Genomic DNA, 13432 nt, shown 5'->3' with positions numbered 1-13432 from the left:
CACTGAGGATCACCTTCTCATGAATTTAACCTCCTAAGTGATACATTTTTCTCAAAAAAACACATGTAAGTCACATTGTACTTTTTGGCTTGAAAAATGACAATTTTACTACATCTCATCTTTCTACTGTAAAACATGCAAAACACTAAAAGTGCAAAGTCAGAAGTATACAAAGTATAATAATGATATAAATAATGAAAACATTTAATTATTTCTATCACTCCAGTTACATTTTTTTATTTTGGATGGGGGTGTTTTAAACTGGTATTCTAGGAAACCTTTGTTGTACAATCTCACCAACCTACTCACAGAAACTTTGTTTTAGCTATTATCATTGCTGTTGCTTTCTTGGCCTGCCTTAATTTCTTAAGTCCAAAATCCTCTCTTATCCCACAGGATGTGGAGTTTGTTTCTTTAACTTGAAGACTTCCCTCAGCATTATGACCACCACAAGATACTACAGCTGCAGTCTTTACAGGCACTAAAAACCATTCAGCCACAACTACTTGCAGTTGTGTCCATTATTAAGAGCATCAACATATTCCATTAAGGCTCCATGATCTCCCCAACCTGCAGGAGAAGTTCTTCCACAGACAAGAGCTGAACTCATTCTAAACAGAGTTGTCTATTTGTTGATGTGAGGACACTTATTTCGGTCCTCTGGATGTCAGTGTGTAGTATCTGTGTACACAAGTATCCACATTGCAAGGCCTCAAATCAGATAATAACATTCAAAATCAATCACTGACCTTTAGGCCAAGACTCTCTTCTCTCAAATACACATATGAGCAGCTGTGTTTTCAAACCTTTTCTTTGTTAGTGCTTAAAATGTCCAAAGTAGCTATAAATCAATTAATTTGCCAATTATTTTTTCTATTCAAGGATTTTTAATTTAACAATTTTTTTCGTTTAAAAATATTCCAACATCCTTTGTAACAGCACTACAAGTATGCTACAAAAAAAAAAACAAAACACTTAACAACAAGCACTTTAAAAGTCAAGCTTAACATTTTTAAGGCAACTGTCAATGTCAAAGGGTTAGAAGCTGAATTATTGTTATCCATTAAAGTTACCTTGAGTGTATTGTTTGGTTAAATGTGCTAGGTGGCAGCAAAGACAGAAAAGATGGAACAGACTTAAACTGCGCTTACTCACCAAGATACAAGAGCAGTACTGTCCAAACTGGCACAGAAATGGCCCGAAGATAATATTGGGTGCCTTGAGTCCATTTAAATGACACGGCCAGGATGTAGCCAGCAACTAGACTCAGGACCTGTAGAGAACAATAAAGGGAAACAGTGTCTTCCAGCAGAAAAACTATGTATGTATTTACAGTGCATCCGGAAAGTATTCACAGCGCATCACTTTTTCCACATTTTGTTATGTTACAGCCTTATTCCAAAATGGATTAAATTCATTTTTTTCCTCAGAATTCTACACACAACACCCCATAATGACAACGTGAAAAACGTTTACTTGAGGTTTTTGCAAATTTATTAAAAACAAAAAAACTGAGAAATCACATGTACATAAGTATTCACAGCCTTTGCTCAATACTTTGTCGATGCACCTTTGGCATCAATTACAGCCTCAAGTCTCTTTGGATATGATGCCACAAGCTTGGCACACCTATCCTTGGCCAGTTTCGCCCATTCCTCTTTGCAGCACCTCTCAAGCTCCATCAGGTTGGATGGGAAGCGTTGGTGCACAGCCATTTTAAGATCTCTCCAGAGATGTTCAATCGGATTCAAGTCTGGGCTCTGGCTGGGCCACTCAAGGACATTCACAGAGTTGTCCTGAAGCCACTCCTTTGATATCTTGACTGTGTGCTTAGGGTCGTTGTCCTGCTGAAAGATGAACCGTCGCCCCAGTCTGAGGTCAAGAGCACTCTGGAGCAGGTTTTCATCCAGGATGTCTCTGTACATTGCTGCAGTCATCTTTCCCTTTATCCTGACTAGTCTCCCAGTCCCTGCTGCTGAAAAACATCCCCACAGCATGATGCTGCCGCCACCATGCTTCACTGTAGGGATGGTATTGACCTGGTGATGAGCGGTGCCTGGTTTCCTCCAAACGTGACGCCTGGCATTCACACCAAAGAGTTCAATCTTTGTCTCATCAGACCAGAGAATTTCCTTTCTCATGGTCTGAGAGTCCTTCAGGTGCCTTTTGGCAAACTCCAGGTGGGCTGCCATGTGCCTTTTACTAAGGAGTGGCTTCCATCTGGCCACTCTACCATACAGGCCTGATTGGTGGATTGCTGCAGAGATGGTTGTCCTTCTGGAATGTTCTCCTCTCTCCACAGAGGACCTCTGGAGCTCTGACAGAGTGACCATCGGGTTCCTGGTCACCTCCCTGACTAAGGCCCTTCTCCCCCGATCGCTCAGTGGTTTTGAACTTCTTCCACTTACGGATGATGGAGGCCACTGTGCTCATTGGGACCTTCAAAGCAGCAGAAATTTTTCTGTAACCTTCCCCAGATTTGTGCCTCGAGACAATCCTGTCTCGGAGGTCTACAGACAATTCCTTTGACTTCATGCTTGGTTTGTGCTCTGACATGAACTGTCAACTGTGGGACCTTATATAGACAGGTGTGTGCCTTTCCAAATCATGTCCAACCAACTGAATTTACCACAGGTGGACTCCAATTAAGCTGCAGAAACATCTCAAGGATGATCAGGGGAAACAGGATGCACCTGAGCTCAATTTCGAGCTTCACGGCAAAGGCTGTGAATACTTATGTACATGTGCTTTCTCAATTTTTTTGTTTTTAATAAATTTGCAAAAACCTCAAGTAAACTTTTTTCACGTTGTCATTATGGGGTGTTGTGTGTAGAATTCTGAGGAAAAAAATGAATTTAATCCATTTTGGAATAAGGCTGTAACATAACAAAATGTGGAAAAAGTGATGCGCTGTGAATACTTTCCGGATGCACCGTATATTTATACAGTGGTACCTTGAGATACGAGTTTAATTTGTTCCATGACCGAGCTCGTAAGTTTCCCCATTGAAATTAATTGAAATGAGATTAATTCGTGCCAGCCCCCAAAAAACCACCCCAATTTTTTAAATGTTTTCAACATAAGAAAAATGTATTTATAATGACCAAATATTGTATACAAACAAAATAAAACCTAATACATAAAAGAGAATCTCAAGAAATAAACAGATATTGGTGAAGCCGATTTGCGTATTGTAATGTTTTTTTCTTTCACTTTTGCTTAACTTAATTTTCTTCTTCACTAGTTTTTTTTTCTTTTTTGCCATGCTTTCCTCGCTTTCATTCTCAAGGCATTTCAATAGAAACCTGTCCAAGGAGCTTTGTTTAGTCCTCCCCTTTAGAATGCTTCTGAAATGAGTTAGGCAAGTGTCATTAAATAGAGCCGCTGCACGATCAGTTGCAAATTTTTCAGGGTGTTTCTTTTCTTTAAAGTTCGAAACTTTTTCCCACATTGCAAACACTTCCTTTATCTCACTTTAAGAGATAACCTCCTTCACAATACCAGTCTCCTGCAGAACCTCCGTATGTTGCCGCATCTGTAGTTCCGTCAACTCCTCCATCATCAGTTCCAATAAATGTGCGGCGACAAGCTCTTTGATGGCTCGTATTTCGAATTTTGGCTCGTAACTCAAGGCAAAAAAAATCGACCTAGTGACGGCTCGTATCTCAAAAAACTTGTACGTTGGGGCACTCGTATCTCAAGGTACCACAGTATATGTATATATATATATATATATATATATATATATATATAAAAAACCCAATATATAAAAAACACAACACAACAACAAAACAAAAAATTGTGGAAACTAAAGGACACGACACTCAAGACAGAATACAGGGAGCCCATCCTCAAATACTGGTAGCAGTCAGAAAAAAAAAAAGAGCAAGTTAGGGGAAAGGTGTGAAAATGTCCCCAAATTAAACCATTTGCCCATGAAAGCACACTTTTATTCCAATGCAATTCCTTCCTGCATTGCCCAATCACTTGCTGTAATCATTACCTCTCTTTTGTAACACCTTGTCAAGCTCAGCCTTTGTCCAGGCCAACCATTACTGGCCAAGGGTGCAGGTCTTCAGCTTGTAGAAATCACGCAACCCATTAATTCAGAGGTTTGCTGTTAGGCGGCTTTATGACTGAGGGGCTCTCATGGATCACGAACTGAAACAAACAACACTGGACTCAATAAATACCTTTAATAAATGTCATAATTGTAATACAGAATTACACTAACAATTGCCTGTTGATTCTCAGTGGTCCACTGTATCTTTAAATTTAATAAGCAGGGGCCTCATGTATAAACGGTGCATACACACAGAAATGTTGCGTATGAACGTTTTCACGCTCAAATCGCGATGTATAACACCTAAACTTGGCGTAAAGCTACGCACATTTCCACGGTACCTCATAAAGCGCGCATGATGACGATATCAATTTTAAGATGAAATGCAGCAAAATATGTTGATTATATTATACAGATAAAACTTTAACTTCATTTAAATAATCTGTATTGTTAATAATTAAACATGTGAGGACACGGTGCCGCAGTGCTAGCTAGTTCAGGGATTGCTCCTGCCTTGCGCTGTATTCTTGCTGGTGCTGACGCAACACAGGAAGGATAGATGGATAGAATAATTAAACATGTACTGCGAAGATATTTCAATGTTCCTTAAAAGTTTTGAAGAATCGGCGTTCTAAGCTTACAGATGGCTTAACGTCTATTACAGAGCTGATTGTGTGGCGATTGGGTATTTGGAGAAAGAAAAGTAAGGACAGGAATTGGAGGTTAGTATGTTTGAAAGAGACAGTACTTCTGTAATAAAGCATTTCATTGAAGGTCGCGTATGGCGCAGCAAGGCTCTTGCGTGAGATATGAACAATCACTGCACCACCGTGTTCCCATGTTTAATAATATGCTTTCACGTTAAATAATAATTTATTTAACTCACAATTTGGTTTATGTATTCAGAATCACACACATTAAAATTAAACATACAATTTAAGCTTTTTTTTCCAGTTCCTGTGAAAGAGAAGTTTTACTGGTGAAGCATCATGAATATCTCACCTCCACAATATTTCACCACAGAAGAATTTGTTGCACCATCATGACTAATTTTTTTTTTTTTTTTTTTAAAGTCTGTTTAAAATTAGTTGTCATATGTTGGGGAAATGCAGAGACTGTTCTCCTTTTGCAGCAAAGCAAGTGCTTTCATTGGTATAAACTCTCTTCTCCCTTTCTATGTAATATGCCAATGCGCACCATTCGTCTCGTGTGTGTCTGGAAACCTTTAACCACCGCAGGCTCTTTGGACATTTGCTATCAGCCCACATGCTGTCGCAGCCTGCCACATATCATTCCCTATCGGGAGTGTGCCATTAAGATTTTCACATTTGAAACTGTGTGATCATGCCACAAAATCTGTTCTACCGGCTAAACTAGGCTTGCACGTTATCGCATCTTCCTCCTGACCGTATAAAAGCCAACCTGTCTGGAACTTTCGCTTATCCACCTCATTCCTGCCTTTTCACTCAGAATGAGAAATACACCTTTCAGTTGCGACTGGTGTGCTGTTGGATTCATTGCAGTACTTACGTCAAGTTTTTGATTTCCTTTGCAAATGACACTGAAAAAAAAACAAAACAAAAAAACAAAACTTTTCTTCTCAGCCATTTTTTGTAAGCACACACACGCTAATGTTACACATGAATGCAAGCTTGTAATGCAGCACCATAGTTTAGCAGAGTGACCGCGGCACCAACATAAACAAATAAATAATGGCAAGTGAAAATCTGAATGTGTACTACCTAGTGGCTAATGGCACATATTTTGTAGTCAGTCATCATAAAACTGTGGCATGTGCTAGTGTTTTAATTGCTAGTGCAATGTAGAGGGCTGGACTATGAATCAAATTATTCCTCATTTCAACCCAAAAGTCATGACGTTATGCCTAACAAACCTTGTGTTTATACCCATATCACATAACGCTGAAGTGACATTTAACAAGTCCTCCTCCTCCACAGACCTGTAACTGTTATGTTTCCTGTTCAAATGTTTGTGGATCTCCGATGTGCTCTCGTGCCATATGAAGTCAGACTTACACTTTGCAACTCACCACCTTTTATTTTTTGCATTCACAGTAAAGTGTTACTAAACCTTGACAGTCTTGGGTCGCACTGTCAGTTTCTGCCACTTGCTTACCGTTTGCCTTTTTTCACATGTGTTCACAGCTGAGAGAAGTAGTGACGCAATTGCACAGCACAATGTATTAAGCCTAATGACATAATCAACTAAATGATGAAATTGACTGTTGCCAACGTTTTTAATAATTGATTATTATCGATAATGTTGATTAGTTGTTGCAGCTCTACATTAAAGTCTTGCTGTAACAGCCTTTTGGCTTTATCTAATGAGGCAATAAAAAGGCTGACGATAGCAGAGAGCAGGTCAGGGCCAGATGAACAGAAAGAGGTCAAAAGTACCAATCATCAAAAGTCCGACACACTGAAGCAAAAGAGATTTGAAATGGAACAAGCAAAAAGGTCTTTAGATTATCTAGATTTCTTTGCAACTACCTAAACTACAAACAGACATCGGTTTTGTTTTCTAAGTTAACCTGATGCACAGATAAAATTCTTTTCCACATTCCATGTTTAAATATGGAGTAGATGATGAACTCTTACATGACAGCAACATCTCATCACAAGATTAGCAATGGACGTAAACAATAAGGCCGCAGCCATGCAAAACTAACATTATCATACCTATAAAACTATTACTATAAAAAATATTGTGGGGTACTTGAACATTCGATAAATCTACAAAAAGTGCAAGGATTCCAAAACTCAGATTACAACAGTGGTGGTATAAAATGACAGCTTATTTTTCTAAATTCTGAGAAAAACTTTCAACAGCAGCAATTGCAGCACTCACAAAACTAGCATCAGAAAAGCAGCGAGTGAAAGTCTACCAGACAGACAGACAGACAGACAATGAGGTGAAGAGCACATCCCAACTTCTGGCAAATGGCACAATCCCTTCAAAATATGTTTCCCCTAAAAATGACAAGGATACTGTATATGGTTTTACAATAAGTGTGCAATCTCAAGATATGGATCAACACTTGAGAATTTTCTTGGCTTGAAAACTGAACGTATTCATCAAGTCTTAAAGCTTTAAAACTTACTCAGAGAGGTGCCCTTCAGATGTCAACTGCAAAAACAGATATATTTTAATAATAAAAACCACTTAAAATATAGTTTCATGTGGCAAATGAATGTACAACATAATCATGAAAAATAACTAACTTAAAAATACTAAAAGTATTCTTTACGTGCCGTTTCACAACATTCAGTTTCATCCTGCGGCTGATCGTCTGCTCCCTGACAAAACAGCAACAGGCACACTTAACTACAACACGGAATCTCGATCAAATCTCAATCAACGGATTCCTAGTAAAAACAAACTTGTGATTGTGATCAGAAAATTACTCCTTAAAAGGAAACGTGAATCTAAATCTGTCTGATTAGTCTCCGGTGGAGTCTCAAAGATATCTTTATATAATCGCACCACAGCAAAAAAAAGATAAATAAATATACAGTACTGTGCCAAGGCCATGGGCCACCAGAGAAAATTAAATGAAAATTTAGTATTTACTTGCTCATGAAAACGCTACATAAAATTAGAATAAACTCAAGTAAATATAGATAAAAGGAAAAAAAAAAAAAAAAAAAAAAAGAATTAACCAAAATGTCATGTTTTCCACAAAGTTCTGATGTCTTTTGAGATGGCTGGAAGAACACCGGTTTGATTGTCAAAGCTCTCCTTGTGGCACCAAAGCCATCTCATGTGCTTCAACCATACAAAGAAGTCTTAGAAGAAACAATGTTATAGGGAGTGTTCCAGCTAAAAACCCTTCTTTTGGAAAGGCAATAAGCAGAAAAGATTGCTATTACATGAAATACCATAAAGCGACAACCAGATTCCAAGAGTTTGGTTCACAAAAAAAGTACATACAGTATGTGCATGTCTGCTGCCTGTTGTGAAGTAAGGTGGAGGGCTCTGTCATGGTCTGGGTGTGCATTTAGGAGATTTCGTCAAATGTAATGAAATGGTGAGTCCTCATAAATGTAAACACATTTTTATTGGTCATGCTGTCCTTTCTGGAAAATTACCCATTGGAGAAACAACCTTTCGTTATGATAAATGACCCTAAACGTGCAGCAAATGCCATTGAGACCCACTTGGAGTGGAAGCCTGCAGATGGAACCCTAACTGTATTAGATTGCTCGCCTTAGAGTCTCAGTCTCAACTAACTGAAGTGGTGTGGGAGAACTTCAACAGGGAAAGCAATCAAAGATGTATTGGAGGAATCCTACCGGTCAGGTTTTGTCTTTACCTCCATGGTACACCTTAACTGCCATTACTTAAGCACATTTCGGATTGTGAAACTGCTTGCTGGAAGCACTTTGCTATCCTTATGTAGTCCCACTCGAACACTGACAAGGAAGGACATATAGCACATCCTCTGGAATGACTTGGAAGGTTTATGTTGGCAAACATTTTTTGCCAGTGCCAGCTGCCAGTCTGTATTTGGATTTGTTGTCCAACAATTTATTTTATTTTTGCAGCATCACAGTGTGCATGGCCCCCCTCCCCCCAAATTTAAATTTAATAGGCAAGACCCTCCTACTATTCACAAGCACTTTGATTCTTGTATTTCAGGTCAATTGCTTTATATATAGTATTTTTATAAGCATATAGTGCAGTACATATTTACAAATTCTGTGCCAAAATGTTTAACACAGAAATACCTTCCATGTGAGGAGGAGGAGGAGGGGGTCAGGCAATGTGAGAAGTACTCAAAAATACACACGTGTCTATAGAATTATATTTTCTAAACTAGGTTCTTAATTAAACTAATAATTATATCAAAAAAGCTAAAACTGGAAGTGTGGAAGATAAAATAAATAAATAAAATTAAGTACAGTCAAGATTTCTTGAACAAATGGCTGACCATCCTTTCCATTAACACGATTAACACGTGGAAGGTAAATTATAACAGAAGACCAATGATGATAATTTTTGACAACCTTTTCACTTCAACAAAAAGAGCAGGACAAAGAAGAGGACTGAGAAAGACATAAGAGGCAGTTGCAAAACATATCACAATATAAAAAGCACCATGCAACTTAAAGGAACCCCCCCACCTGCACTCCATTCTCGATCATGAGGGTGTGTTCAGGAAGAGGGCTTCACATGTGGATTGTGCAAAATGATTAAAAGGAGAATTTGTTTCATTGATGCTATGATAGGGTAAGTCCTCACTACTGCATTTTCATGTACAAACATAGACATTAGTGTTCGTTTTCGCCTTTGTCCACACTACCCAAGTGTTTATAACCCTCAAAAAAAAAAAAAAAAAAAACTTGAAAAGCACTCCGAGTCGTATACTTCTGAAAACACCAGCTCAGTATTATAATGTGGATGGGGCAAAATGTACGCTTTTAAAAAGGAGGACCCTAATCACACTCCGACTTGTTTGTGCTCATTACATGGTCCTTCTCTTACTGGATCCTGTTTATTACAACTTCTCATTCCCTGATTGGTCCCCCTTTGAATGTTTTTGTCATATACTGTACATTTTCAGTCATATTAGTGTAGACTGTGATACTTTTGGAAACACTAGTGTGGACGGATATGGTTTTCACATAAAAACATTTTTAAATGAAAATGTAGTAGTGTGGACATAGCTATAGACCCCTATTATATCAAAAATGATTGTCTCTGTTCTACGTGTAAACGGACGATTCAAAATCCATTACTACAAACTGCATGGGGTTTGTAATATAATACAAAAAAATAACTTTTGAGAGGAGTTTTAATTTAAAGATTGAAAATGGAAAATAATGTATATGCTAGCAAATGGACCAGATGTACTATCCAAATTACTATTAGAATTCTATTTTGTGTACGTGTGTTGCCATTACATTCACTCTTTTTTCCTTAAAGGCAGTGGGGTATTGAAAAGATGGATATTTACAAACTGGCCAAGTGTTGAACTGATCTTTACTGACAATTTGGGCCCACCCAGCAGTAAGGAACTTTGATAAAGAGGTTACAAAGTCCACCGCCAAGCATTAGTTTCCAGTTGTAATTAGTTAATTTATATATCAATTTTCTAGCCTACTCAAACTACTTTGCATAGATGGTGGGGTGCCATTTTCATCCGGATGATTTGAAGCCAGGCAGCAAGGTGGCGCAGTGGTAGCACCGCTGCCTCGCAGTAAGGAGACCTGGGTTCTTTTCCCGGGTCCTCCCTGCGTGGAGTTTGCATGTTCTCCCCGTGTCTGTGTGGGTTTCCTCCCACAGTCCAAAGACATGCAGGTTAGGAGCATTGGCGATCCTAAATTGTCCCTAGTGTGTGCTTGGTGTGTGGGTGTCTGTGTGCCCTGCAGTGGGCTGGCACCCTGCATGGAGTTTGCTCCTGCCTTGCGCCCACTGTTGGCTGGGGTTGGCTCCAGCAGACCCCCATCACCCTGTCTTAGGATATAGCGGGTTGGACAATGACTGACTGACTGATTTGTCAGCAGCCATTCTTGCACCAGTATGCTCAGAAGGTATTAACTATTAGGTGGTGAGAGAGACAGTCAGCCAGTTACGAGAGAGGATAACCAGGGAGTGGTGGGCAATTCACCAGGTCATGGGGAATCACCGTACTCTTCTCGAAAGATGTCCAGGGATATTTTGTAATCATGCAGAGTCAGGATCTCAGTTTCTCTCTCATCCGTCAGACAGCATGCATTTTTAGAGTACTGTACAATGTCCCGGTCATTGAACTGGGGCATTGGTATCCACACACAGGCCACAGGGTAAGCGCCCTGTCCCACCAGCACTGGGGGCCATTCAGAGACCATCCCTGTATGGGCTAGGCCTTTTCCATTTCATGACACACTCGCATACTCGCACACTGCACTCACTCATAGCAGGGCCATCTTAACAGCATTATAGGCCCTCGGGCAAAGCAGTGCACTGGGGCCCCTGCCTACACAACCACTCAGCACGTCACAACATACATAGATTAGCATGGGGCTCCTATGCTTGTGGGACCCCCGGGCAATTGCCCAGTGTGCCCATGCGTTAAGACGGCCCTGACTCATACTAGTCTAAGCTACACATCAGGTTAAATTGAGAAAGGTAGCTGACACTTTGACAATCATATGTATGCATGCATTACAAGATTAGCACAAAATACATTATTAATTAGACAGGGGGCCAACTCTGCGCATATTTTCGTAAATAAAATCTAATCCCACTTGGGAAAAATGAACAGATGGCAGTCCCTTAAATTTAACAGCCACAGGTGTCTAAAAGCATGCAGACTCTAAGTTCCACAGTGCTGTCTCTTTTTGCTGTGTGGTAGATCAATCTTGGTCAAGTCTGAGAGAACAGATTAAGAGAAGAGAGGTAAATTCCAGGTCCCACTCAAGTTGATTTTGTGCCCCCCCATTTATTTACCGTGCAGTTTGCAAGTTTTATTTCAGGAGAACATTCGTTTAGTGTATCTGAAAAACCACAGTGTCTATTTCACAAGATTTACATAACGGAGTTACAACTAATTATGTCAAATGCAGGAGAGCATGTGTGAAGCATGTAAATGGGGCGTGGTGCCCGCGAACAAGGCTGTGGAGTAGTTAACACAAGAAGTCCAGCAAGGGCATACAGCTCGACTTACCCATACGGCCGTGAAGTAGTCCAGCGCAGCATGGATGATGTCACTCACGCGACTCAGCAGCACTTGTACCCCGATGACACTCCCGCAATAGTACAGGGCGCAGAGAAGCGGCAGGCCGGCCCCTACAAGAAACAGTAACTTCAGCCTCCTCAGCACCAAGTCTCCCAGAGTTTCCACGCCACGGTTCACAAAGCAAACTGGCAAAAGCAAAGTGCCGAGCACGATCGGAGTTCCGCTGTCTCGCAGACCGGCAAGCCACCTCCTCCCCGCCCGGGCAAGAGTGTGCTTGAAGGGGTGCAGAAAAGTCCCACAGAGGACGGCCCAGAGCAGCGGTCGCAGGAAAGCCTCCAGGATGAAATACACCAGCACAGCTGCCCCACAACAAATCGCCACAAAGATCATTGCCCCCGTATTGTAAAAGGCCTGCTTGATGTTCTTGTCAAATTTAAGGGGCACAGGCGGCTGCGTGAACAGCTGGCTCACCATACCCGAAACGGCTGGGTGCAACGTATCGCTCAGGCTGAGGCTCGGAGTGCGGACAAATTTTGGAGATGCTGAGGCTCGTGACTGCATCCCCGGTCCGGGTCCGGACTCGTCGTCAGCTGGATATACGGCAGCCATGTTCGCAAAGCGCGGTCTCCTGGATACCGCGCGGAGTCGACCCGGCTTCGGATTAGGGTCAGGGAATAAGAGAGTGGCATGCTGGGAAATGGAGTTGACAAGCGCTGTTTAGTTGAGGTGCAGTATTGAGAATGTAATTTGTTTTATTGGCGCAGACTGAAAGTTTAAAGGGAAACACACTTGGGAAACAATAGCTTGAAATGATCAACGAACTCGTTTGAATTGGAAATTTTGCAATGCTTTAAATATGAAAAGGTGAAAGTAACTTAATTCGATTGGTCTTTTTCTGTGAGCTGCCAGCATTATGACTGCGTCTGTGCGGTCACTGACAGCTTTCACGACAGGACAGAGAGAGTTGTGCACGCACGCAAGTAACTGAAAATGTTTACAGATGTCCAGAAATGTAAAAGAAAAAAAAAAATATTACATATTTAAAATTGATCTTAGACTATTTAAAGATATCCTGAAATTATAATATGGATTGCAGTATTGTTTAAATATGTCGATAGTCATTTTAAGGTATTAATAAACAAGTTGTGATTTAAAGATATTGATATGAAGTGATGCTTCTGCTTAGTGCCAGTAAGGCACAGCCCAAGCAGATGTTGTGCGAAATACGTAATAGGCTTCCATCATTAATTTAACTTATTATTAAAAACCTTGTCAGCTTTGTCTTCTTAAGTAACATGTTTCAGTTTTCTATCACATCATAATCAATTGTATTCTCCAGTACTGTACTTCATGTACAGCAATTTAGCTTGGCAGGTTTGGAGCTGCTTATAACAGAACATTATCACATACAAATAACATAATTTAAACAACATCCAGGTCGGAAGTGGAGTGCTAAGTACAACACAGAAGACAATAGCAGCTCTTCTTCACGGAGACATTATTGGCCAAGTTCAGAATACAAGAGGGGGCATGGGTCTTGTCTGGAGAAAACTGTGCTGGAATAATGCATCTTCATCTGAGCAGCAAAGGATGGTAGTGGCTGAAGTCCATCGGCAAAGTGTGCCAATGCTGTGTCAAAAAATAGACAGGGCCAATGAATGAGATGGGAGTGTGTGGAGAAACTTAGA

General features: G+C 40.4%; 1 protein-coding gene across 2 annotated transcripts in view; it reads right to left on the bottom strand.

Moving 5' to 3' along the window:
* LOC114663592 (transmembrane protein 245-like) overlaps positions 1–12738 on the bottom strand; it is a 56167-nt gene extending 43429 nt beyond the window's left edge. Inside the window, exons 1-2 of one of the 2 annotated variants that reach the window (XM_051936129.1) lie at positions 11733–12738; positions 1156–1273 (exon numbers count right to left, since the gene is read on the bottom strand). In XM_051936129.1, the coding sequence (XP_051792089.1) occupies positions 1156–1273; positions 11733–12353 (739 nt within the window). In that variant the 5' untranslated portion in view covers positions 12354–12738. The remainder of the gene's footprint in view (positions 1–1155; positions 1274–11732) is intronic. The other variant, XM_028817416.2, reaches the window with a different exon arrangement.
* Positions 12739–13432: the final 694 nt, after the last annotated feature.

The sequence above is a fragment of the Erpetoichthys calabaricus genome, chromosome 13, assembly GCF_900747795.2.
Source record: "Erpetoichthys calabaricus chromosome 13, fErpCal1.3, whole genome shotgun sequence".
Lineage (NCBI taxonomy): Eukaryota > Metazoa > Chordata > Cladistia > Polypteriformes > Polypteridae > Erpetoichthys > Erpetoichthys calabaricus.
This window is presented reverse-complemented; position numbering and strand designations above follow the sequence as displayed.